This window comes from Thrips palmi, unplaced genomic scaffold (genome assembly GCF_012932325.1).
Source record: "Thrips palmi isolate BJ-2018 unplaced genomic scaffold, TpBJ-2018v1 HiC_scaffold_17, whole genome shotgun sequence".
Lineage (NCBI taxonomy): Eukaryota > Metazoa > Arthropoda > Insecta > Thysanoptera > Thripidae > Thrips > Thrips palmi.
In genome coordinates, this window is record NW_023144626.1 from 9,707,742 (window position 1) to 9,731,578 (window position 23,837).

Here is a 23,837-nt window from a genome sequence, read left to right on the forward strand (position 1 = left end):
TTCGGATCGGATGGAACGCCACACTCTACCCGCGGAGTTATCTAGGTCGGCTTCCCTGCAGCCTGCTTCCAGCGCTTCCAGTGTGGCAGGCGAGCCCAGTGCGGATCGAGCCGAGCGCGGAGCCGCGCCCACCCGAGGAGCGGCAACTGCGGCGGGCAGGCCGTGTAGGCAGCGGCGTAGCGCAGCAAGCGCAGCGCTCAGCCTCTTGCCGGCCGGAAGGGCTTCGCGTTGCTTCGCATACCACGCGCATAACGTGCCGGCCCTGCCGCGGCCTCGCGCAGATGGTGGCGGCATCAGCGTCCGCATGCGACGGCGCCGATCGTGCACACTCCGTGCTCGTATAGTTGGTTCAGGCAAAGTTGGCGGGCCGGCCTATTCTGTGTGACATTATGAGTGTCGCAAACAGTCCCCAAGATGCGCCGGAACCTGCGTCTTACAAAGGGATCGAACCCTTATGATGACCGGAACGGGCGCAGTTAGCACTCAGACAATGAGACCCGCCAACTTTGACTGAGCCAAACTATACTGTGCATTCGCTCAGACCTGAGCCAGCGGCGACCAAAGGAAAAGTTAAACAGCCGAACCCCACCGGGGGCCTCATTGTCGGAGTGCTGTTCCGGTGCGTTATAAGGGTTCGACCCTTTGTTTCGCTCGTTGTTTGGAGGCTGTTTGCCACACTCATGATGGCACCAAGAAAAGGCCTGCATAGCAAAGGGTCGCCGCTGGCTCAGGTCTGAGCGAATGTACAGTACAGTCCGCGGGGCCGGCCAGGGCGGCCAAACGGAGACGTTGCCCTCCCCGCCCACGCGGCACACGCAGTGCCCACGCCCTACGCCACTGGCGGGGCTGGCGGGGCGTGGCAGCGGAGGGCCTGCAGCAGCTGTTGCAGCAGCAGTGCGGTGCAGCTGCGGCGTGGTGGGGCGCAGCTAGCGCAGCGCAGCGGCACAGTGGGTCAAGGCCGCGCAACGAGCACACCGAGCACAGCGCCATGCGGCTGCACAGCCCGGCCCAGCCCGGCCCGGCCCATGCGCTAATTGCAGAATCGGGGGACGGGGGTGTCGTCGGCTCGAGGGATGCACCGTGATGCACCGCCCCCGAGAACGCCCTTGGCGTCGAGCACGGCGAGGGTCGCGGACGGCCCCTGTCCCGTCCCGCCCCGGGGCCCTTGGGCCTCTCCAGCGCCGAAGGGCCTGGGCATGGTGGGGAAGTGGCTGGGCAGGCTGGGCGCACACCGCACAGTGGGCCAGAAGACCGGTGGAGGCGGCCAAAACTCTAGACGTGTTTTGAGCTCTGGAGTCGCTAAATGAGACTCGAACCGAACGTGTGACCCCACCAATGGATTGCTCTCCGAACGAGGAATCCATTGATGGGGTCGCACGTTCGGTTCGAGTCCTGTTTAGCGACTCTGGAGCTCAAAACGCGTCTAGAGTTTTGGCCAACAGTGAGAGGCTCATGCTTGACAGAGCCGTTCGTTGAGCGTCCAGCCTTAAACCGGTCTTCTGGCCCACTGTGCGGCTGTCCGCCTTGGCAAATTCAAGTCGGTGCACATTATTGACCGGGGCAACCCAACCGATGCCGCCACCCCCTTCGTAAGCGGCCACCACTGCAACACGTGCGAGACGCCATGGCCCTCATGGCCCAGAAGGGAGCGGTCCCCGTCCCGTTGCACCCACAGGGGCCACAGGGGCGGGGGTACTCGCCACCATTGCGGAGCATTGCTATCCCGGGCGAGCGTCGAAAAATCCGACACCCCGGCCGTCGGTCTTCGGCGGGGCCCTTGGCGGGTCCACGGGGGATTCCCGCGACGTTCCCCACTGGATGGCCGTCGCCGCGCCGCCTCTCGCACTCATGGGGCGTTCCGTTCCAGCGCGAGAGAGACAGCGACGCAACGCATTGCGGAATCGGTCGACTGCAGAGCGCCCCATACATCCGCTGGCAAGGGGAGGGCGGCCGGTGCGCAGAAAGGCAGAGGCAGGGTCCGTGCGGCGCGGGAAGACCAAGACGGCCTCGGCGGCCACCCCCACAGCGCAAAGCGCCGCAAAGCGCGTGCACCGGGCGAGGCGCGAAGCAGGCGAAGCGCGCAGCCAGGCATTGGCTCAAACCGCCCCGCTCTGCTCCGCTCCACCCCCTGGGCTTTGTCTTCCAGTTGGCGCGTCTAGCGCGTCGCCCCGCGGCCAGGACCCCGCCCGCACCACCCTCCGAGCGCCCCGCCCCGCCCCGCGGCCGGCTCGCTGTCACACGCCACCAGACACCGACAAGACAAGATGAGAGCGAGCAAGCCACAAAGGGCGTGACGAGCGGGACACATCCTGTCCAACAAGTAGAGCGCCAATGATAGCGAGTCTCCAGCACACGTGCTAGTGTCAGCGAGGCTGCAGATGGTGCCTGCCGTCGCGTCGAGTCCACTGTTTACGTTGGCGCCGGGCCGCCCGGGCCGCCGAGCTCGCCCCGCCTTGGCCCCGCCCCGCCATACATTCGAGGTGCGGCGCAAGGTCACGACGGCCACCTCGCGCGGTGTCAGGTCGCGGCCTCGCGGTGGCCGGCCAGGCTGCAGCGTCGGCTCCCTGACGGTCCTGACGGTCCTGACGGGGTGGCTGTGCAGGCCCAGGGCAGGCCCCCGCCGCCACAGCGCGCTACAGTCCGCGCGCCAGAGTCCCGCACTCAACGACTCACTTCCGGGCCCGTTGGCGAGGAGGCGCAGCTGAAACGGCTGCTGCTGCGAGGCCGGCTGTTGCTGGTGACGGTGGTGCTGCTGCTGTCCGTGGTGCTGCTGGGCGTGAGCAGCCGGGTGGGCGTGCTGGCCATGCTGGCCGTGCTGCTGGTGCGCCTGTTGGGGCCGCGGCTGTTGCGGCGCGTGCAACGGCAAGTAGCAGCTCACGGCCTGCGCCGTGTGGTGGCCGCGACCCCCTGCGGGCCCTGCGGCGGAGTGTCCACCGCCAGGGTGCGCGCCGGGGCCCCCCAAGTACCGCGCCACCATGTTGGCGTGTTTCGCCCGAGCGGCCTGTTTGGCCTGCTCCGTGCCTCTCGACGCGTTGCGCGGGCCTCGCGGACCTCGCGGGTCCCCCTGAGGAGCCCGTGTAGGCGAACCTATCGCACAGGGCACACGCCCATGCCGGTCGCCGTGGACCGCGGCGTCGACGCCCGCATCATATCACACCAAAACACACACTCGCGCGACCCGGCTCGGCAGGCTCGGCGCGCTGTGCCCGCCTCGCTGGCGGGTCGACTCGTCACGGCGACACGACGAGGCGATGCGACGCGTCACGCCACGTGACGGGGCTCCGTGGCACTGGCAGTGCACGCCGCGGCCGCGCCGCGCCAGCCGCCAGTGCCATGCCTTGGGCTGCATGCCCGATCCACCCCTCTCCCCCCTCCCCCTCCGCGCCTGCGCCTGGCCAGCCTGGCCGCTAGAGCCGAGCGCTAGGGACCCCGGCTGCGGCGTGGCGCGCCAAGAAGCGAGGCGCGGCGCGGCGCGTCGCGGCGGCCGAACAGCAGCAAGGCGGTACGGCGGCACCCGAGGCCGAGCCGAACGCAGCGGCAGCGCGGCCCGAAGCGGCGAAGCGGCGCGACGTACCGCGTCGCGACCCCAAAGGACCAACCAAACGCCGAACCGCGCCGGGACGTGGTGAGCCGCGCCGAGTCGCGCCCACCAGCCGGCGTCGCGCTTTGCCGCACCGCGTCCCGTCCAACACGCGCACCGCGCGCACCGCACCGCGCTGACGGCGGCAGCCATGGCGCGCACATGCGTGTTTGGTTAGGTTGCCGTCCAGGCAGGCGGGCACGGGGCTACGCCCTTCCCGCCTTCCCCGCGCCTCCCCACCAGGCGATGTAAACACAACGGGCAACCAACTCCACCGCTGCTGCTTCGCGCCTTCGCGCCGGCCGCGGCACCCAATACATCCCGGGCCTAAGAAGAGTGCGGTGACCGCTGCCGCCGCGCCCCGCCTCCCCCCTCACCTTGCCGCGCCTTGGCGCGCCTTGGCGTAGTAGGCACGGCGTTGAAGGGGCACGGCGAGGCCTTCGCCCTGGCGTGACCTTGCAGGCGTTCACCCCGCCAGGGCCGCGTGCCGCGTCGGTTCGTGCCGGGCCCCGCCAACCAGGCCGTGCTGTGCGTCGCCCGCGTCGCCACGCCAGGCCCATGACCGGACGCGAACCGCGCAAATAAGCCCGCGCGGTCAAGCACGCCCTGCAAGCCGGGGAGGGTCTTCTCCTGCAGGGGAAGGCCCCGCCGAGCAACCAACAACCCCCGTTCGGCCGGGATGGCAGACAAGGCCGCCGGGTTGCACAACGCGACGCCACAACCCTCACCTTGAGCGGGGTGGGGAGTGCTGGGAGTGGCCAGCCCACCGTGGCGAATGACTCTCCGGACAGGACGGGGGGGCGAGGCAGGGCGGGGAGGAAGTGGGCGTCAAAGGCACAGAGACACGACCGGGTTATTGACCCACTCCAAGCGGAACCAAGGTGGAGTGGAAGCAGCGTCGAGTGCTTTCCTCAACGCGCGGCAGGCGGCGCGACGCGTACCCACGGTACCCACGCCGGGCCCCCTCCGCCCCTCGCGAGCGCCCGAGGGTACGCGACCAGCAGCACTCGATCGATACGTCCAAATCCAGAAGGGCTGGGCTGGAGTACGCAGTACGCGCCCTCCGGACAGCGAGCAGCAGCGGGCTCACCCCGGGCATCGTCGGAAGCGACGCCCGTTCCGTTCGCCACCCCGTCCGACCCGTCCACTCACTCCCCCGCCCCCCGGACGGGGACCCCGATGGCCCCCGACCGGACCGACAGGGCTCAACACAGAGCCTGCCGCGCCGCCACGCCCTGGGTCACCCCGCCAGGCTCGCGATGGATCGTGCGTCCTCGGCGGCGGTTTGTGGTGACGGAGGAGGGGGTGGAGACGACACTGCGAGGAGCGCGCCGACGTCACCGAGGCCGCGAGCTTGCTGCGACAACCCGATCCTGGGGCGCGCGCAGCAAGGCGCAGCAAGGCGGCACGCCACTCCACTTCGTGCGCCCTGCGCATTGGAGGAGCGGGCCGGGTTCAGCCAGAGTTCAAGAGATAAGCGGACGCGCCGAGTCCGAGTCGGCATGCCGACGGCCTGCCGACGCCCCGCCCGCCGACGGCGCGCCGCGGGCCCGACTCCCAGACGGCAGCCAGACAAAACACACGATGCACATTCCCGGGGCGCGGGTTCAAATCCGCGGGGAACCCCAAGGCCGCCGCGACCCGCCGGGAAAGCGGGGCAGTGCCGCCAACAGCGCTGTCCAGCCACACAGCCAGCCCAAGCCAGCCACCCCGGACACGGTCGGCTAGTCGGCGGGGCCCTCGCGGGGCCCTCGCGGCCAGGCATCCGGGATCCGGCCACTTTCACCCTCCCAGCCCAAGCGGCCCAAGCAGCCCAAGCACTATCAGCGGTGCTGCGACGATACACCGAGTGACTTTCAGTGCCGGCCTTGGCCATTGCCCATTGCCTTGGCCATTGCCTTCCTTTGCCTTGGGCGTGCCGGATTCCTTCGTCGCCGAGCACGGCCAAGCGCGACGCGGAGGACTTCCCCGCGACTCACCCCGCGAGCGCTCACGTTCCTCAAACCAGACTCAAATGCCAAAACTCGCGACGCCCTTCGAACGGCGACGCTGATCAGATCGAATCGCGTCCTGGGGGTGAGGCTTTCGGCGACGTCTGTCTCGCACGACTAATCGGAATTGCAGTCTGCTGGCGCATTGTTTTGGCTAAGCCCGGCAGCGACACCTCAAGGAAGGGGGCGAGAGAGACAGAAGGAATGTGGAAGAGGCACAGGGAGGCGGCCAAAACTCTAGACGCATTTTGAGCTCCAGAGTCGCTGAATAGGACTCGAACCGAACGTGTGACCCCATCAATGGATTCCTCGTTCGGAGAGCAATCCATTGGTGGGGTAACACGCTCGGTTCGAGTCCCATTCAGCGACTCTGGAGCCCAAAACGCGTCTAGAGTTTTGTCCGCCGCCACCGGTCTTCTGGCCCACTGTGCGACGCGTGCTGCCCGTCCGTCAGTGCGTCTGCCACACTGGCAGGCGGAAGGCCGGACCGCCGCGCCGTTCAGCGCAGCGTCCAGCCGCCCGGCATATTCCACTCGCCAGCCGCCGCAATGGCATACCGCGCGTACACTGTACGGACACTGCGCGCGGCGACGTCACGCTGGCCGGGTTGACAGTGGAGGAGCCGAGCGCGGCAGAGGGGCGGAGGGGCGCGGGGAAAGGGTACAAAATAAGTGGGTCGAAAGGATCTAACGGGCAACTTCTCACGGCACGGCGAGCGCCGCTACGCCCCGCCACGCGCCGCCAGGCAGGCAGGCAGCGCCGGCTTCCAGGGGGATCCCTTCTCGCCGCGCAACACACACACACACACACACACACACATACAAGCGCCTCTTCCGGGTTTCCTCATGTTCGACTGCATTTCCCCGATTCAGCCAAGCCCGTTATCGGCGAGCCGGTGGCTTCGCGAAAACGGCAAGCGAGACAAACAGGCAAGCAAGCAGAAGCACGCAGGACCGGCCTCTTGTTTTGCCGACGCGTTATTCCCCGCGCGGACTGTACCACCACACTGCAGCCACACTGGCAGGGACTGTACGCCGGCCGGCCAAACAGTATCTCGGCCCGAGTGAGTCACACGCCGAGATAAACCCAATTTCGAAAACCGAGGCTCTCCTTGTCCGAGCCTCTCCTACCAAATCCGGCAGATTGTTGGGTAGTAACGGACCCCCGCGGCTCACGCGGCTCGCGCGGGCCACAACATCAACTAACGGCGTCCCCTTCAAATCCATCCGCCGGCCGGAGGCCCAGAGGCCCGGAGGCCCGGAGCCGGGAAAACACTCGAAACCCCGCAAACAAGCCTCGCACGCGAACAGCCACGAAGCGACAAAGAGGCAAACAAGCGCCTGGACACGTCGGGGGACGCCGGGGACGCCGACACGACGCCGACACGGCGACGGCCCTCCAGGTTTGGCTGCCGCTGATAACCGCCACGTCCTGTCCCGAGACACACCGCTGTTTTCGGCAAGACCCACAAGCCCCAGAGGCGCGTTAGAATCCCATTCCCTCCTGTTCAACGCGGAGCGCGGTGCGGCACCGTCTGATACGAAGTCGGACCACTCAAAGACTATCCTTTTGAAAATGTCAGCACTGGAAGGCAGTTGGCGAGCACACACACGAACGCCTTGGCTGACCCAAACGAACCTATTCCCGGGGGTACCCCCTCAGATTCGCGACCAGTACATTTTTCTTCACGTAAGAATCCCCCCCTAAAAGGAAATTAGGGAATGCACCCAAAGTGGTGCCAAGAACAGACGCGACCCCCCTTTACCGAATTTTTTAAAACCTAAAAAGGGGAAATAAGCCCTTATTAGCCCCCAAGCAGCGGGTCATTTTCGGACATTCGAATTTCGGGGAAAATTGAAGTCGAGTTGTCATTTTTAATGTTTGGTCCCCTTGTCAACATGAGAGTTTTTGGGGTTTTACATATATTATCATTTTGCGCAAATTTGGTGCGACTTTTTCCCAATTACGACCGAAACTGCTCCTTGCATGTAAAATCATGGCCATTTTACCCCTTTTTTTCGGTTTAGAAAAGGGCAGGAGCGTGTGATATTATCTGGCCCGACTTTGGGTGCATTCTTAATTTCTTATATGTTTATTTTACGAAAAAAAAAGTTTGGTCGAAATCTGAGTGTACCCCCTGAATAGGTTCCCTTGTGAGGGCCATGCGAACTCTTCCTGCACGCTCTTTCGGGAGCACGTCGTGTGTGCTCAGTGCGCTTGCAGTCGAGAGCATCGCGGACATACAGTACATTTACTTCACGCTCCACGGATCGCCGCCCGTCAAAGAGGAAAGTTGCGCTGGGGTGCATGGGTATGTCACCAAAGGGTGCGAACCCTTTCGCGCTGAGAGGGGCAAGCGAGGACGCGACCTTCTCCACGTTTACCGGGATGCTTTCCTGCGGCAGCGCCCCCCAGTGAGTCCAGCTCGCAACACCCTCTGCCCTATGACACGCGACAGCGAAGGAGAGTACCCCTAGGACCGCCAGGCTGCACTAATTAGAACCACCAAGCGAGGCGAAGCGTCACCGCTTGTTGCGAAACTAGTATCAGGTTGAGGGCGGGGAGGGGGAGGCTTTCAACAGGGCGTTCCAAAAAGACAGTCGCCCAGGTTTAAGGTTTAAGGTTGGACGCTCAACGAACGGCTCTGTCAAGCATGAGCCTCTCACTGTTACTTAGTGAGGTTGATACAGTCGCCCAGGTCCATCGGCCAATAAGAACGCCCGGGTTTCGAACACGGCCAGTCGGGTTGCCACGGCGGCGCCTGGAGCGCCCGTCTTCCCCGCTCAGCTCAACGAGGCGCAGGCGGCGCAGGCGGGTGGAGTCAAACCAACATCGGCTCGCACTGCATTTCGTTTTCAAGGAAAGTCGCGTTGCGCACGACGGCCGTCGGCATGCCGTCGGCGGCCCGCGTATCGAACCGCCGCCGCCAGCCGCCGCACCCCCTCCGCGTCTCCACCGGTCTCCGCGTGCCATAAAGGCCGCTGGGCCGGCCGTAGATGGCGCAAGGGTACGTACCGACTGGTGTACCGAGCGGGAGGGGAGGGGAGGGGGCGGCGGCGCCACAATGACGTCACTGACGCCGTCGCCCCCCGCGACGTGCACGCGCCATCAACCAGGGCCCTATGCCACACTTCTGACGCCGGGCCGGGCCGCCACTGCCATGACCACACCCCGGCAGGCCGCAGGAGGGCCGCGCAGGCCAGCAGGCTGAGGTTTCGTCGCCCTGTCCCTCTCGCACTCGCGGGGCCGTGCCGCGGGGCAGCGAGAGAGACCATTTTGCGGAATCAGCATGCAGCCTGGCCGCCGTGTGCACACTTCAAACAGCGCCACGCTGCCCGCCATGCTCGCCGCGACGCTTCGCCAAGGTCGGCGGCGGCGGTACGACGGCCACCCCACACGCCGGGGCCCAGCCCTGCCCGGCCCAGGAACCTTTTCCCAACAGTGTCGGGACGCTAGGCGAGGCGAGGCCGCGCGGGCCACGCCGCAGCCGTGCCAACCAGATCGCGAAACCAATCACAGGCAAGCGGCGAGTCCGGCCGGGAAACTCCAAACCAACGGGCCGACGGACTCAGCAAAAAGCAGAGCGCGACGACGTCGACGTCAACAGGTCCGCGGGGGGAAAACGACACCCGAAAGTCTTCTTTCTTTTCCACTCTTTTTTTCGGCGTGACGCCTACAGTGCCTCTCCAGTGTCGAAGCCTTACCTGACTGAGCGTATTCCTCGCCAGCAGCGTGGGGCCCTTGCATGCCCATAGCAATCACACTGCCATACTACGGAACACTCCAACGCACTGTCACTTCACTGTCACCGCACTGCACGAAGGACGAACACTTTGACGGCGGCCTCTTCCTGCGCGACACACACACACTGTGAGACAGGGACACACACCGGCGTGATTCGCGTCCTTTACCGGCCCGGCCAGGCCCGGCGTAGCGCCGCCACTCCCCCCTCCCTTCCCTTTCCCCGACACCGCGGCACCGCCACGGCAACGCCGCCTGCTTCGCCAAAGCAGCAAGCCAGCAAGCAGGATGTAGTCCTGTCGCACCGAGAATCCGCCATCCGCCCTGGCAGGCAGTGCCGGCCCTGGCCCTGCCGGCCGGCCGCGTGGCGGATGGGTCATCGCCCTTGACAACAAGGCTTCGCCGCTCCACCGAAAGCGACCCGTCGGCGGCCAGCGTGGACGCGTGCGCATCACGCGAGCACGGCCCAGGCGCGGCGCGGCCCTCCAGGCCACAGTGACATTCTCCTAGAGGGCTGACGCCGTGCCGGGCCGTGCCGGGCCGTGCCGGGCCGCCGCGTTGGGACTTCCCCTCCGCCCCCCTCGCCACGCGGCCAGGGCGGCCGGCGCAACCAGCTCAGATAACCCAGTCGGCAACCATTTTGCTGGCTCGGCTGCGCTCCAACCCAGACCAGCGCACGGCTCGACTCGGCCGCTCAACCCGGCCGGGTGACTGCCAGGCGGCCCGCCAGAGCTGGCAGGTGCGGGTACCGTTGCAAGGCGGCCAAGGCAGCCGCCCCGACCGGCAGGCAGGCAGGCAGAGCGACGGCGCTGGGCTGGGGCCTTGCAAAAGGCCCACGGGGGCGAGGGCGAGGACGTACACCGCGTCCACGGGGAGCTCAACGCACGCTCGGTGACACGCGGCCCGACGCGGCCCGACCCCGCGCACCGCACACGCGTGTCAAGCCAAACGCACTGGCGCACGCACAGTGTGCCACACACACTTACACAGACACACACCGCAACGCGGTTGCACGACAGCGGTCCGCGAGTTGGACGACTCCCCGACTCCACCTGCCGACTGACTGACTGTCTGAGGCTGGCGGCCTGCCTGCCCGGCTGGCTGTAAGGCTGCCCGACCATGCCACCGCCACGGCCGAGCCGAGCCGCGCCGAGCCGCGTTCAGCCGGGCCATGCAATGTCAGCGGAGCCGAGCCGGTTCCCCGAGGGGGCCCCGGCGGGGTGGGGGTCGGGGAGGGGCCCAGCGAGGAGCCGGCACGGCATAGCGGGGCCCAAGGGGGGCCAGGGGAGGGGGGCACCGCCCCGCCAGCCCCGCCAGCCAGGGGCACGGGAAAGGGGAAGGGGCGAAGGGCCCAGCACGGCGCTGCAGCGCAGCAGCGCAGCACAGGTGCAGCCTGTAGGTCCGGTTCGGATCGGCATGGCTTCCTAACCCACATATCGCGGAGGGAAAGGGCGCGGCACGGCACGCCACGGCCAGGACGCGATAACAATCCGGCGCGCCGCCACCCCCGCCGTGGCGCGGTGCGGCGGTGCGGGCCGCGGGCACAACGGCAAGGGGACGCCGAGCAACCCTGAAAATAGGCGTGGCGGGCCGGTGCGTCCGCGGTGCGTCCGCGCGGCGGTCACCGAAATAGCGCCAAGGAGTCGCGTCGCCGCACCACCGGCTGCAGGGCTGCAGGTGAGGGTCGGGCTGGACGCGGAAAGGATAAGGCCACAGCCTCCTTCCGACGACACTTCTTTGCCACACTCGTGGGCGAGGCCGCGCGCGGCGGCGCAGGGGCGAGAGAGACAGACACGCTCCGCGGAACCCCTCACCCGCGAAGCGCGATTGCCCCAATTCACCGAAAGCCGCGTCGCGTCGACCAAAATCAGGGGGTGGCAACAGCCTAGTGCGCGCGTGAAGCTATGCGCGCCGCTCGGGCCGGCAAGGAGCGGCCGGGCGGCTGGGCCGCGCGGCCGAACCAAATTAAACAGAACTTTGTCAAAACTGCATCGAACTGAGTAAACGAGGTCATTTTTAGATTCTACGCAAAATTTCCTATCCGTGAGTGACAATGGAATGGACTTTTGGATATGTGAAACAGTTCTAAAATCAATTTGAAAACCAAATTTACGGCACCAGACAGCCGACTTGAAGTTTCCCTTTCACTAAAAAAGCTATTTCCGTTCGTTTTAGGTCCATACATGCAGCGAGCCGATTGTTGGCCACTATTTTCCGGGTTGCGTGGTACACTTGGAACGCCAATACGACTTCTGTAGCAGAAATGCCGATCCAAAAACTAATTTCCATTTTTGGTCCAAAATTGTATTTTGCAACTTTGGAGGTTAAAAGCACAGTTTAAAATAGGTTTCTCAGCATTGTCAACCTCACTAAGCAACCCAGAATTCAATTCTCTATCGCCTTGCTGTGTTGGATTTGCAAAAGGAGGTCAAACTTCTAATTGAAACGAAAAGGCCCGAAGCGCTGCAAAACCGGCAAAACAGTTCAAGTATTTTGTGGAGCTTAATGTGTGAAAACTATTTCTCAGATTGTAAATCCAACCACACCACCTTGTAGGCCAGTCAATTCTACAGCTCCATAGTAAGTTTCATCGCAATCGGAGACCAAGAGTAAAGACAGCTATAATAATTGTAAATCCCATCAGTTTGGTTGATTGGTCGAGCGGGCGCAAGTATGAGAAATCGCTGCGGCAGATTTTTGCAGCTAACTTTAAAATATATTCTGCCGCCTTCACTCTTGGTCTCCGATTGCGATGAAACTTACAATGGAGCTGTAGAATTGACTGGCCTACAAGGTGGTGTGGTTGGATTTACAATCTGAGAAATAGTTTTCACACATTAAGCTCCACAAAATACTTGAACTGTTTTGCCGGTTTTGCAGCGCTTCGGGCCTTTTCGTTTCAATTAGAAGTTTGACCTCCTTTTGCAAATCCAACACAGCAGGGCGATAGAGAATTGAATTCTGGGTTGCTTAGTGAGGTTGACAATGCTGAGAAACCTATTTTAAACTGTGCTTTTAACCTCCAAAGTTGCAAAATACAATTTTGGACCAAAAATGGAAATTAGTTTTTGGATCGGCATTTCTGCTACAGAAGTCGTATTGGCGTTCCAAGTGTACCACGCAACCCGGAAAATAGTGGCCAACAATCGGCTCGCTGCATGTATGGACCTAAAACGAACGGAAATAGCTTTTTTAGTGAAAGGGAAACTTCAAGTCGGCTGTCTGGTGCCGTAAATTTGGTTTTCAAATTGATTTTAGAACTGTTTCACATATCCAAAAGTCCATTCCATTGTCACTCACGGATAGGAAATTTTGCGTAGAATCTAAAAATGACCTCGTTTACTCAGTTCGATGCAGTTTTGACAAAGTTCTGTTTAATTTGGTTCGGCCGCGCGGCCCAGCCGCCCGGCCGCTCCTTGCCGGCCCGAGCGGCGCGCATAGCTTCACGCGCGCACTAGGCTGTTGCCACCCCCTGCCAAAATAAATGACGCGCGCGACTCCGCCGGCTGACAGCAAACCGATTCCGGACAGCGATATTCCGTCGCTGCCACTCCCGCACTCTAGGGCGGTGCAACGCCGGGGTGGCCGGGGTGCGACAGAGCGACAAGGCACTGTTCGCGATCAGCCTGCTGCACAGTGGGCCAGAAGACCGGTGGAGGCGGCCAAAACTCTAGACGCGTTTTGAGCTCCAGAGTCGCTAAATGGGACTCGAACCGAACGTCTGACCCCACCAATGGATTCCTCGTTCGGAGAGCGATCCGTCGGTGGGGTCACACGGTCGGTTCGAGTCCTGCTTAGCGACTCTGGAGCTCAAAACGCGTCTAGAGTTTTAGCCGCCTCCACCGGTTTTCTGGCCCACTGTGCGGCGGACAAACCCCCTTACTTTCCCATGGCCCTGTGGCAAGCAAACACGCAGCCCGAAGTCGGAGCTTCGGCCGACAAGTGACTCAAAAAGGGCCGACGGCTTACGAGCGGTCCCTGGAGCAGCGCCGCGCGAGCCAGTCAATCACAGGCCCTGTGTGTACAGCACAAACACCATAGAGAGCTCACGCCACTCTTTGCAGTAGTAGTGCGTTACAGTGTACGGAGTTCAGTCGACGGCGACAAAATGTCTGAAGCGAGCGACTGTGCACTTCATCATCGGGTACACTCCTGCCTCTCCCAGGAGACGCGGGGTCCGTCGCGACCATACCCCGCGCACCGCCGACGCCCATAAGGCGGCCATTGATAGGCACTCGCTGGTACTCGGAGTGGGGTATCGCCGGCCATGCTGTCAAGTGCGTGGACACGGTTCCAGAACCCCCCCTCCCCCTCCCCATCGGCGTCTCTGATTGGTCGGCGCGCCGTCAGTCACAGAGCGAGAACAGCCTAGGCAACCTGTTGCGCGCGGCACAAGGCAGAACAAGCCGTAAAACACGTAAAGCGGGCGCCAAAGCAGTCTCTGTCGCACTCATGGCAAGCCCCGTGGGAGTGCGAGAGAGACAGAGCCCGCCGCCGCGACAAGTACCTCGAGGAGTCTGCCGTCGCCCCGAGGCGCCCTCCGTTCCTCCGCGACGCACGGTGGGCCAGAAGCCGGTGGAGGCGGACAAAACTCTAGACGCGTTTTGAGCTCCAGAGTCGCAAAATGGGACTCGAGCCGAGCGAGTGACCCCACAAATGGATTCCTCGTTCGGAGGGCAATCTATTGGTGGGGTCACACGTTCGGTTCCAGTCCCATTTAGCGACTCTGGAGCTCAAAACGCGTCTTGTTATGTCCGCCTCCACCGGCCTCTGGCCCACTGTGCGACGCTGCCTCAGTCCCACTCATGGGACGTCCCCGAACGACAGACGACGTACTACCGACACGGTTGCCTATCCCCCGGGGTGCGTCGCCACACGCGCCCCGTCGTGACCTCGCCAGGCGTTTGCCCTCCGAGAAAACCAATCCAAACCGTAGGGCATACCCACGGGTTCAGCAACCCAGCACGTGCGCCGTGCGCCCGAAAACAGCCGGCATTGTCTTTCCGAATGGCGCTAATGCACGCCGTGGAGGTTCAATCCGAACACAGGCGCGATGCCGACGTCCCCGCGGCCCTGACGGCATGTTCGTCCAAAGGGATATCACTGTGAATTTCGATGTACCAATACAATGAATTTCAGTTAAATTTCGATGAATTTCAATCGAATTTTGATAATCTGATGAATTTTGGTGTACAAATTTGGCTGGAGATCTTTCCCCCTATGTTCGTCCGTCGCTGCCTCTCGCACTCGTCAACACTGAGAATGAAAAAGTCATGATCAATACCCAATTTTGGGCGAGGTTTACTTTCTCACCCAAATTTGGGCGAGGAATGTTTCCTCGCCCAATTTAGGCGAGGAAAGCTTCCTCGCCCAATTTTGGGTGAGAAAGGGTGTATCAGCTCCCTATATAGCTCCATAGTATTATGACCCAAATTTGGGCGAGGAAACTTTCCTCACCCAAATCTGGGCGAGGAAAATTTTCTCACCCAAATTTGGGTAATAAAGAATTCCTCACCCAAAATTTTAGTCATGATCATGACTCTTTCATTCTCAGTGAACCTGCGCCCTGTCCGAGCGCGAGAGAGACAGACAGCGAGGAGGAACACTGTTCGGTTCGGAATGAGTCTGGTACAGGTGCGCGGGACGATCGCGGCATGCAGCGTTGCGCAACGCACGCTTCCGCGCCTTGCTTCCACACTGATAGAAAGAAAGAGAGAGAGAGAGAGAGAGGGAAAAGAAGCGAAACATGGCCAAATGGAAGCGGACCCGCACATGCAAAAGCGCGACGCGGCATCAAAGTTGAGAGGCAAGGCTCCGCCAGGCTGCGCGGCCACGCACAGTGGGCCAGAAGATCGGTGGAGGCGGCCAAAACTCTAGGCGCGTTTTCAGCTCCAGAGTCGCTAAGTGAGACTCCAACCAAACGTGTGACCCCACCAATAGATTGCTCTCCGAGGGGGATTCCATTGGTGGGGTCACACGTTCTGTTCGAGCCCTATTTAGCGACTCTGGAGCTCAAAACGCGTCTATAGTTTTGGCCGCCTCCACCGGTCTTCTGGCCCACTGTGCCACGCCCTCGCGCACGCCCTACGGGGGTACTCCCCGACCCGCCACCCCGCCGGCCGCCGCGCGGCGAGTCGGGCGAGGTGTTCCCAAAAGGTGTTCCTGTTCATCACAGTGCGGTAACCAACTTACGTCGGCCGCGGACGGACTGCCGCGACCCCGGCGGGGAAGAGGCGGCGGCACAGCAGCAGCGAAGGGGGAAAGGGGGCACACTGCGGGGGCGGCGGGGGGAACCAGTCACCTCAGCAACATAGATTATTGTTGCAGCGCGCCGGGCTTCGGGCCTTCAGGGGCACGCACTTCAAGGACACGCGCCGCGTCGGACCGCCGCCCCGCCGTCGCCGCCCCGCCGGACACTTTCTTTCCAGAGCAACTACATTCCAAGGCGGCGAGGCGAGTCGTGGCCCCGCGCAGCACAGCGCAGCACAGCACAGTGGGCCAGAAGACCGGTGGAGGCGGCCAAAACTCTAGACGCGTTTTGAGCTCCAGAGTCGCTAAACAGGACTCGAACCGAACATGTGACCCTACCAATGGATTCCTCGTTCGAAGAGCAATCCATTGGTGGGGTCGCACGTTCGGTTCGAGTCCCATTTAGCGACTCTGGAGCTGAAAACGCGTCTAGAGTTTTGGCCGCCTCCATCGGTCTTCTGGCCCACTGTGCACAGCGCAGCACAGCACAGCGCAGCACCGCGGTGGCGGACACCAATTGTTTAGGGAAAGTACCCGACCCGGCGACACCTTCTGACGTCGCCCGGCCCGGCCCCGGCTGGCGAGCCCCGACCCGACGACGCCCGCCCCGCCGGCCAGCACAGCCGGTGCAGTGCATATTGAATATTGAACGCGGCACGGGCCGACGTGCTGGCCTAGCCGCGCCGTGCCGTGCCAAGGTCGGGCTGCCATTACGGCACTCGAGCGGCTCGTCTGCGGAAGCACGGCCCGCCCCGCCCCGCCTTGCAGTGCATCAGCGTGGTGCAGCGTTCGGGGGACTGCCTAGGTAGGCGGACTGCCTAGGCTCACTGAGAATGAAAGAGTCACCACCATCGCCCTTTCATTGGGTAACGCACGCACCGTTGCCCAAATTTGGGCGACCAAACGCCTGTTACCAAATTTCGGGTGATGAATTTTTCGTCACCAAAATTTGGGCAACGAAGTTGCATCACCCATTTAAAGGGTGATGGTGGTGACCTACTCATTCTCAGTGCTCCAGGCGCCCTGGACACTGTAGGCGCCCTGGGGTCCCACCGGGACAGCGTGCCCTTCGCAGTGTGCTCCCGCAGGAGGGGAGGATAGGGGCTGGGTCAAAGGCTGCTGCCGAGCACTCGGATCAGAGGGAAGACGCTTCCAACGGCCAGGGCCAGATAGGCCAGATATCTGGAGCCCACGGCCCAGGCCTGCCCAGGCCTTCCCCGGGAGTCGAGGCCCATCGTCTCGCCGTTCTGTCTCTCTCGCGCCCGCACGGCGCGACGCGCGACACACGAGAGCGACAGAGAGACAACACCCTTCGGAACCAGTCGGCTGGCGACGCCGCTATCGCCGGCACAGGAACGCACCCACACTGCCAAGCGTCCGGCCGGCCACCCGGGCGAGCCGGAAAAGCTGAGCCGGAAAAGTGGAGCCGGACAGGAAAAGACGGCCGGAACACCGCGACGCACCGCGCCGCGATCGGATCGCCGCAGGACGCCACGAGGAGCCCACGTGGCTGGCCGCCGCCACCCACCGCCACGCCCGGCCACGCCACGCCGCGCAGGGCGGGCTGGGCCAGGCAGGGCGCGCTGCCCGTTCAGGAGTAGAGCAGATCGATAGGGCACTGCCGTACTGCCGACACCCCAGCAGAGGCAGCGTGGCAGGCGAAGCAGCGCGCTGCCGCCGCGCCCAGCCAGCCCGGCCCGGCCTAGGCTGCAGGCTGGCCTGCTGGCTGCGAGGTCAATGCCCCCAGCCCAGCTCCCCCTCGGGCCGCGCGGCCATGCCCAGGCCACGCCGCGGCGCCACGCACCGCCAGCCTAACCCCCTCCGGAGCACGCTTCGAGGGCGAAAAAACAAAATGAACGCGAGGAAAGGGAGAAATGCAGTGCGAATATGTACACCGATGATAACCAGCGTCCAGCGCACACACTGGCAGGAGGCCTCTCACGGTGAGGTTGCGGGCCGCGGGCGTGGCACCGGCGGAGGAAGCGCGGCCTGCCTGGCCCACGCCCACGCAACGCAGCAACGCGCCAGTTCCCACAAGGCAGCGCGCTGCGCGTTCAAACCGAGCCACGCCAGGCACACAGCACGCCCATCTCGATCGGCCCAGTTTCTAGGCGCCTCGCCTCAAAACGGCAGCGCCGAGCGTTTACTCATTCATTCATTCGGTCGCTTCCGCATTGGTTCATCAACGGGCTCCTCTCCTTCATCGCCCCGTCCAGGCCGTCCAGGCCGTCCAGGCCGTCCAGGCCGTCCAGGCCATGCCAGCGACACACTGAGGGAGGCCGCCTCCAAGGGCCAATGCCCCGTTCGGCCGCCCACCCAGCCTTGGGGGTGGCGGCAAGGCAGCGGGCCGCGAGCGCGGGGCGCGGGAAGGCACTGCGCCATGCCGCCATGCCCTCGGGAGGGACGGGGCAGGAGGGGCGTGCCAACGGCGTGCCGCTGGACCGTCCAAACCACAATCAAACTGGCCCGCTCCGCTCGGCTCCGCTTGCATTACAACCACGACGGGGACGCCCTTAGCCCCGAGGCCTCGACCTGGACAAGCCTAGCCCACCCTCCGCGAAGACTCTTGGCAAGAACCCCGAGCCCCCCCGCGCCGGCCACGCCCAGGTGTGCCAACACGCCACGCAATCCACAGTGTGTCAGGGGTACCAACCACTGTACCGTCCGACGCGGCGTTCGCTCGGTGCTATTCGAGCTCGGGGCGCCCAGTCCCGCGCTGCACCGCACTGCACCGCGCCACGCGCCGTGCACACGTGCAACGTGCAGCCAAGGCCGCGGCCGCCGCGGCCGCCGTCACGACGAAGGGACAGAGTCCCGGGCGGCGGGGGCCTCGGAGGCACACTGGCGAAGAAAAACCTTGCAAAGAGAAAAATACAGCGAATCCGCCTAATGCAGCCTCGCGATGGTCCACGGCGTGGACTGCGCGTGGGGCGCAGCGGCGCAGCCATAGTGCAGGCCGCGGTGCAGGTGCACGGCGTCAAGGCCACCGCCAACACGCACACACTCGGTGGCCGAGCCACCAATCATCGAAACGCGTCGCGCTCGCGGCCAAATGCACAGGCCACCGGGCTGGCCAGGGCCTCAGCGGCCTGGTGCCGGCGGGGAAGGCCGAATCGCGAGTCGGACAAGCCTACTGTCACATCATGCACATTCCATACAGCAAATCTACGAGTCATGCAGCGCCGCGCCACGCCACGCATAGCACAGCCATGGCACAGCCGATCCACTTCCGGTACCGGCCGAGAAGACCAAACCATCCACGGCCAAAGCGGGACCGAACGGACCGAACTTCGGGGGCCTAAGCCAAACCCGACGGGCCGGCCGTCGGGCCTTCAGCACCGCGTTCGGCACGCCGGACGGATGGTTCGCTTCTGAGCGACAGAGCGCGCGGCGCGACAGGGACGGAAAACAAAAAGAAGTAAAGGAAAGAGAAAGTGAGAGTTAAATTGAAGAGGGGGCAGGGACATGACATCCAGTCGGGTACTCACGTTGTGGGGCCGGCTGGCGTTGAGGATAACTGAGAGATCTGGTTAAGGAGCCTGCTGCGAGTTTCAGTTTCGGGACAAACAGAGACAATCAGCACTACATCATCGTCACCATCGTCGAGCACACACACACACACACTCACACAGACACTTTGCACAGAGGGAAAGGTGGCTGGGGTAGGTCCAGGTGGAGGGGGGGTGTCCGACGGTCCGGTCCGGCGGGTCGTGGCGACGCGGTGTCCCGGCCCACATTCACTCCGTTCACTCCGCGAGCTTCTTCGCTGCGTTACTGCGTTACATCCGGCTCAGTGCACTCTGGCCTTTAGCCTCCGTCGGGCCGGCCGGCCGACAGGCCACTTGCCATTCATTCACAAAACTTGCGAGCCCGCTGGCTGGCCGCGCTGGCCTGGTCGCAGTGGGCTTACAGTGGGCGTCCGGATGGAACGTGGACTTGGCGGGGACGGAGTCCGCCGGGCCGACTATACCCCTAGCTTTGCCAGGGCCACGGCCGCCACGGCCGCCAGGGCCGCCAGGGCCACGGCCGGCGCCAGGCGGGTCCAGCGCCAAGGTGATAGCATTCTTCGGTCCCGACGAGTATGACAATCTTTGACAACTGATAACACTGCATGTGTTTCAGCCACCCCTTCTTTACGACAGGCAACCGCAACCCGACAGAAAAAAAAATTACAGGTGGGGCGGGCAACCAGATAAACGAGTTCGTCACAGATTAGTATCCAAGATAAGACTGTCCATCTTCTCATGGATGGTACATTCGAAATTCACTTGCATAACACAGTACAGAAAAAACTATAAACTATTCCACATCCTGCAATGCACATCAAGCCACCCCGGCAAAGACATAACAGGCACATACTTCCTTACACAAAAGCAAGCATCACCCATGAAATGAAATGATATGACTCAATACAAGGATGTTCTTATGATCTATCAAAACCATTCCTGCAAAAAATTGTACTAAAATTTATCACAAAGCCTTGTTGGTGAAATTTAGGATTAACTACCAAACAGAATCTAAACAGAGTTAGTGCTTATCAGGTAAAAACAATTCACACACAGCTGCAAAATGATTTTAATCTGGGATGCCTGGTGCACATTCTCTAATTTCAAATTTTTGCACAACAAAACAAATGGATGTGTGAGTTTAAATCACTTGAACGAAAATTAGAAACCATAGCTCAGACTCTGGAACAAGTTAAATAATCGTACATAATATGTACCAAGACTTTAACATGAACTTCCAAAGTACTTCTGGTAATATTATTCATGATAGATGTTCCTTTATCAAATTTGTGACCCATTATTGTTTCATTCATATCAGTGATAATATAAACTAATTAATTTGAAGTCTAATCTAACAGACATATATACCTTTCTTTTAAATGAAAAGAATTAAGTACAAATAGAGAGGGGTTGGGATGACATTGTAAATCCAACTGGACAAGCCCACACTGTTTGTTTGAAATTTGAAGATGTTAATCAACAGAGAGAGAACAGCCATCAGTTGGCACAAACTTCGTTAAATTTATGGCACTGATGTCTGAAAGAGCGGACTGATGGAGGGTTACGCAACACAACTCGAATAAATTTATAGTGAAGAAAAAAATTGGATAGGGAGGAACCATTGCCCAAGTAGCACAAAAGTGACCAAACTATTTGCTCTAAAGGCATACTGGCAGCAGATTGCTTTGAAGATGAGTAAAGTGAAGTCATGAGACGCATTGCATTTAAAGGTTAAGTTGGACTCATGCTATGTGAGTGGTCCAGTAGATTCAATTACTACTAATGGCTGAGATAAAACCCAAGCAAAACCAAACCTGAAAAGACACACTTAACCACCCAACATGTACAAAGCTTGTTGTCATGCCATGACACTTGTTATGTTATTGTTGAAAATGACAACTCAGAACACTTGCTATTCACAGACACAAACAGAGGACACAATTTGTTCGTTTTCCTACCTTCCCCGGGGTAGAATTCTTCATAGTTTCCGTGGCTCCACATTTCTTGATTCATGGACATGTCACTGCCATAACCCAGATGATTTGTCAAATCATCAGAGGGACCCTGCTGGCAAGCTAGTCTAGGGTCCATAGCCGGACTGGATGGGACACCCCTAACCTCTGAAGGTCTTCAGTCTCAACTTGTCGCGGGTCCGGTGAACTTGTGAACACTTGTGCACACTGCAGGCCGCGATGCTCACTTGAGATGTGGGACAGAGAGCAAATACAGCACAAACTCACCGGTCGGACCGTAAGTGTCACGGCCCAGGCCGGGGCTATCTACAACACCACACTTACCAAACTACAAGGTTAAATGAATGATGAAGGATACGCGTTAGAAGGATAGCGGGCAAATCCTTGGTTCTGTCCACCTTGATGTTTACCCTTTTGCATGCTCATCGCAACGTGTTTTGTGTTACGCTTGGAGTCCTCATAGAGGGACTTGCGTTTTGTTATAGATACAAACTATTTTCCCAATGCGGAAAAAAAAGACACGCAAACTTAGAACCAAAGATCCTTCTTGTCCCGATTCGTAATCATTTTTGTACGAAATATTGCATAGATCATGCAGATGATTACGGATAAATACGTGTTACAAGTACTTTCACAACACTTTTCCTAGGATTTCAAGAATATGGCTTCGTGAATTTCCGTGAATTATTCGGGTGCTGTCGACAGCTCAAACATGGCGGCCAAGGAAACAAACGACGGTCGAGGGTAACAGACCACGTTTAAAGCGAATTTTCTGTTTAATAGTCATACTATTAACCATGACACAAAGGAAAAGAAAAATCTGAAAAGTAGTCAGGCAGTGGTCCTATGAGATTTGGTTGGTCTATTTGATGCAATCGTCTAACGTCTAACTGTTACCACCAAATTATGCTACGTCCAAGTTTGGCGCCCTTTTGGCAGGAGGAACGTGAGCTGGCCCCAGCCAGTGTAGCGTCATGGGAGCGTTTAGGTTTTCTAATTTTCTATTTACTGTACAATGACATGGCGCACAGAATAATTAAGACTTTTTTAATCCATAAATTAGCAAGGTCAAAATCACTATCTAAAAGTTTGACCAGCGCCTGCCAGCACAGCCAGTCAAAGTACGCGCCCTCGGGCCATGTACAAGTCGTACCATTATAGATTTTATCCATTTTAAATCAAATTACAACAATTGCGTTTGGTATTTCCAACAGTAAGACCTTATTAAAAACCAATTTTAAAAAAACGGTTTTATCTCTTAAATATGAAATTTACGTGTCTAATTTTGCTAAATTGGGCTTGAATTTGATTTCGTAATGTTGTTAAAATGTAATCTTAAAGTTCACGATACGACCACGAGAGTGCGCTTCCTCCGCGTCCGTCTGTCCGTCGTCTTGTCTTCGTCTGTCTGTTTACTCAACTCATCGAAAGAGGGAACGGGAACGGGGCAATATCTTGTTATTGTTATATGTAGTTTATTTAAAGTCCTCGTAAGGAAGGATCTTCAAACATGAATTCTCTGAAAAGATATAAAAGAAAGGGGTAAGTTTAGAGTTAAAGTTCTGTTTGTCTTCATATGGGTGCAGTTTAAAAATATTTTCAAGGATTATCTGTGATGTCAAGATCAGGTTAGCTCTCTCTAATAAGAAAGACAAATTTAGAGTTATCAAATCTTTCTGGACAAACAAACAAAAAATTAAGAAGGCCTGATGCATGTTATTACCTTCATGTTATGTCACTGACTGTGTCAATGTTTTTCCAGTGTTGCTAAACAGCTTGAGGAGGACTCCGACCAAAACTATGCCAAAATCTCAAAGAAAATGAGAAATCAAGTCGCAGTTAAGGAAGAACCCAAGGATGGAGAGTATCAATGTGACCATTGTCACCTTTCCTTTGAAGAAGAACAGCAACTCTTTGAGCATGAGGTAGTGCACTTCAAAACTGAAGATCTGAATGTTTGTGAGGACTGCGGTCAAGTATTTGCAACAAAATTGTCCCTTCTAAGCCATAGACGTGCAAAGCATAATGTTAAATTTAGTACCAAAGGGTCACGCTTTGAATGTCCTCACTGCGGTAAAACTTTTCTTCAAAAATCTGGCCTTGGGACCCACATGACTATTCATACAGGAGAGAAGCCATTCAAATGTGATGTTTGCGGCCTTGTTTTCCGGCTGAATAGTAGTTTACAGCGTCATTTATGTAGAGAACACTACACTTATAAAGCTTTCAAATGTGAAGAATGTGGGAAGGAGTTTGGCCATAACAGTGACTTAATGCATCATAAACGCTCAGTCCATGCCAAAGTGCGTCCTTTTGTTTGCCAAATATGTGATGAAAGGTTTACCACCAATGTTGTTTTAATGAGGCATGTCAATATACATTTCGAACTGAAGTTAAATGAGTGTAAAGTTTGTGGGGCAAAGTTTTCTCACAGTGGCTCGTTATATAACCATATGAAGATACATAGTGACAAGCGAGAGTATGAATGTCACTCTTGTGGAAAGAGCTACAAACTGAAATCTCATTTGAAAAACCATAGTTGTAAATTAAACTCCAAGCTATCAAGTAAGAAGGGCAGACCCAAGGATCTAAACGAATTAGATGATAGCTTGATTGAATGTCAAGAACTGTAGAAACCTTGTAAAACAACCTTATATTTAATAGTAATGTATCAATTGAAACGAACTTGTCTCTTTGTTATACCATATCCAACTTTACACCAATGTTATACATTTATCCATATGGGAGCACCAGGAAATTCACAATTGAATAAATTGACAAAGTGGCAGAAGTGAAA

The 23,837-nt window shown here is 59.3% G+C and overlaps 2 protein-coding genes across 6 annotated transcripts in view; one reads left to right on the forward strand and one right to left on the reverse strand.

The window, feature by feature from the left end:
- Positions 1–21,766, reverse strand: part of LOC117643428 (eukaryotic translation initiation factor 4 gamma 1-like) — a 45,232-nt gene extending 23,466 nt beyond the window's left edge. The window contains exons 1-2 of one of the 4 annotated variants that reach the window (XM_034382328.1): positions 21,365–21,766; positions 21,026–21,266 (exon numbers count right to left, since the gene is read on the reverse strand). In XM_034382328.1, coding sequence (XP_034238219.1) covers positions 21,026–21,158 — 133 coding nt within the window. In that variant the 5' untranslated portion in view covers positions 21,159–21,266; positions 21,365–21,766. Of the gene's footprint in view, positions 1–2,673; positions 2,993–9,275; positions 9,422–10,298; positions 10,408–19,049; positions 19,079–21,025; positions 21,267–21,364 lie in introns of those variants that run through there. The other 3 variants (XM_034382329.1, XM_034382330.1, XM_034382327.1) reach the window with 3 other exon arrangements.
- Positions 21,167–23,725, forward strand: LOC117643435 (gastrula zinc finger protein XlCGF49.1-like). 2 transcript variants are annotated; one of them, XM_034382343.1, is made up of 2 exons: positions 21,167–21,317; positions 22,803–23,725. In XM_034382343.1, exon 2 carries the CDS (start codon positions 22,861–22,863, stop codon positions 23,671–23,673), a length of 813 nt encoding a protein of 270 aa, XP_034238234.1. In that variant the 5' UTR covers positions 21,167–21,317; positions 22,803–22,860; the 3' UTR covers positions 23,674–23,725. The 2 variants fall into 2 exon arrangements, with proteins under 2 accessions (XP_034238234.1, XP_034238233.1); XM_034382342.1 differs by lacking the exon at positions 21,167–21,317 and adding an exon at positions 22,409–22,582.
- Positions 23,726–23,837: the final 112 nt, after the last annotated feature.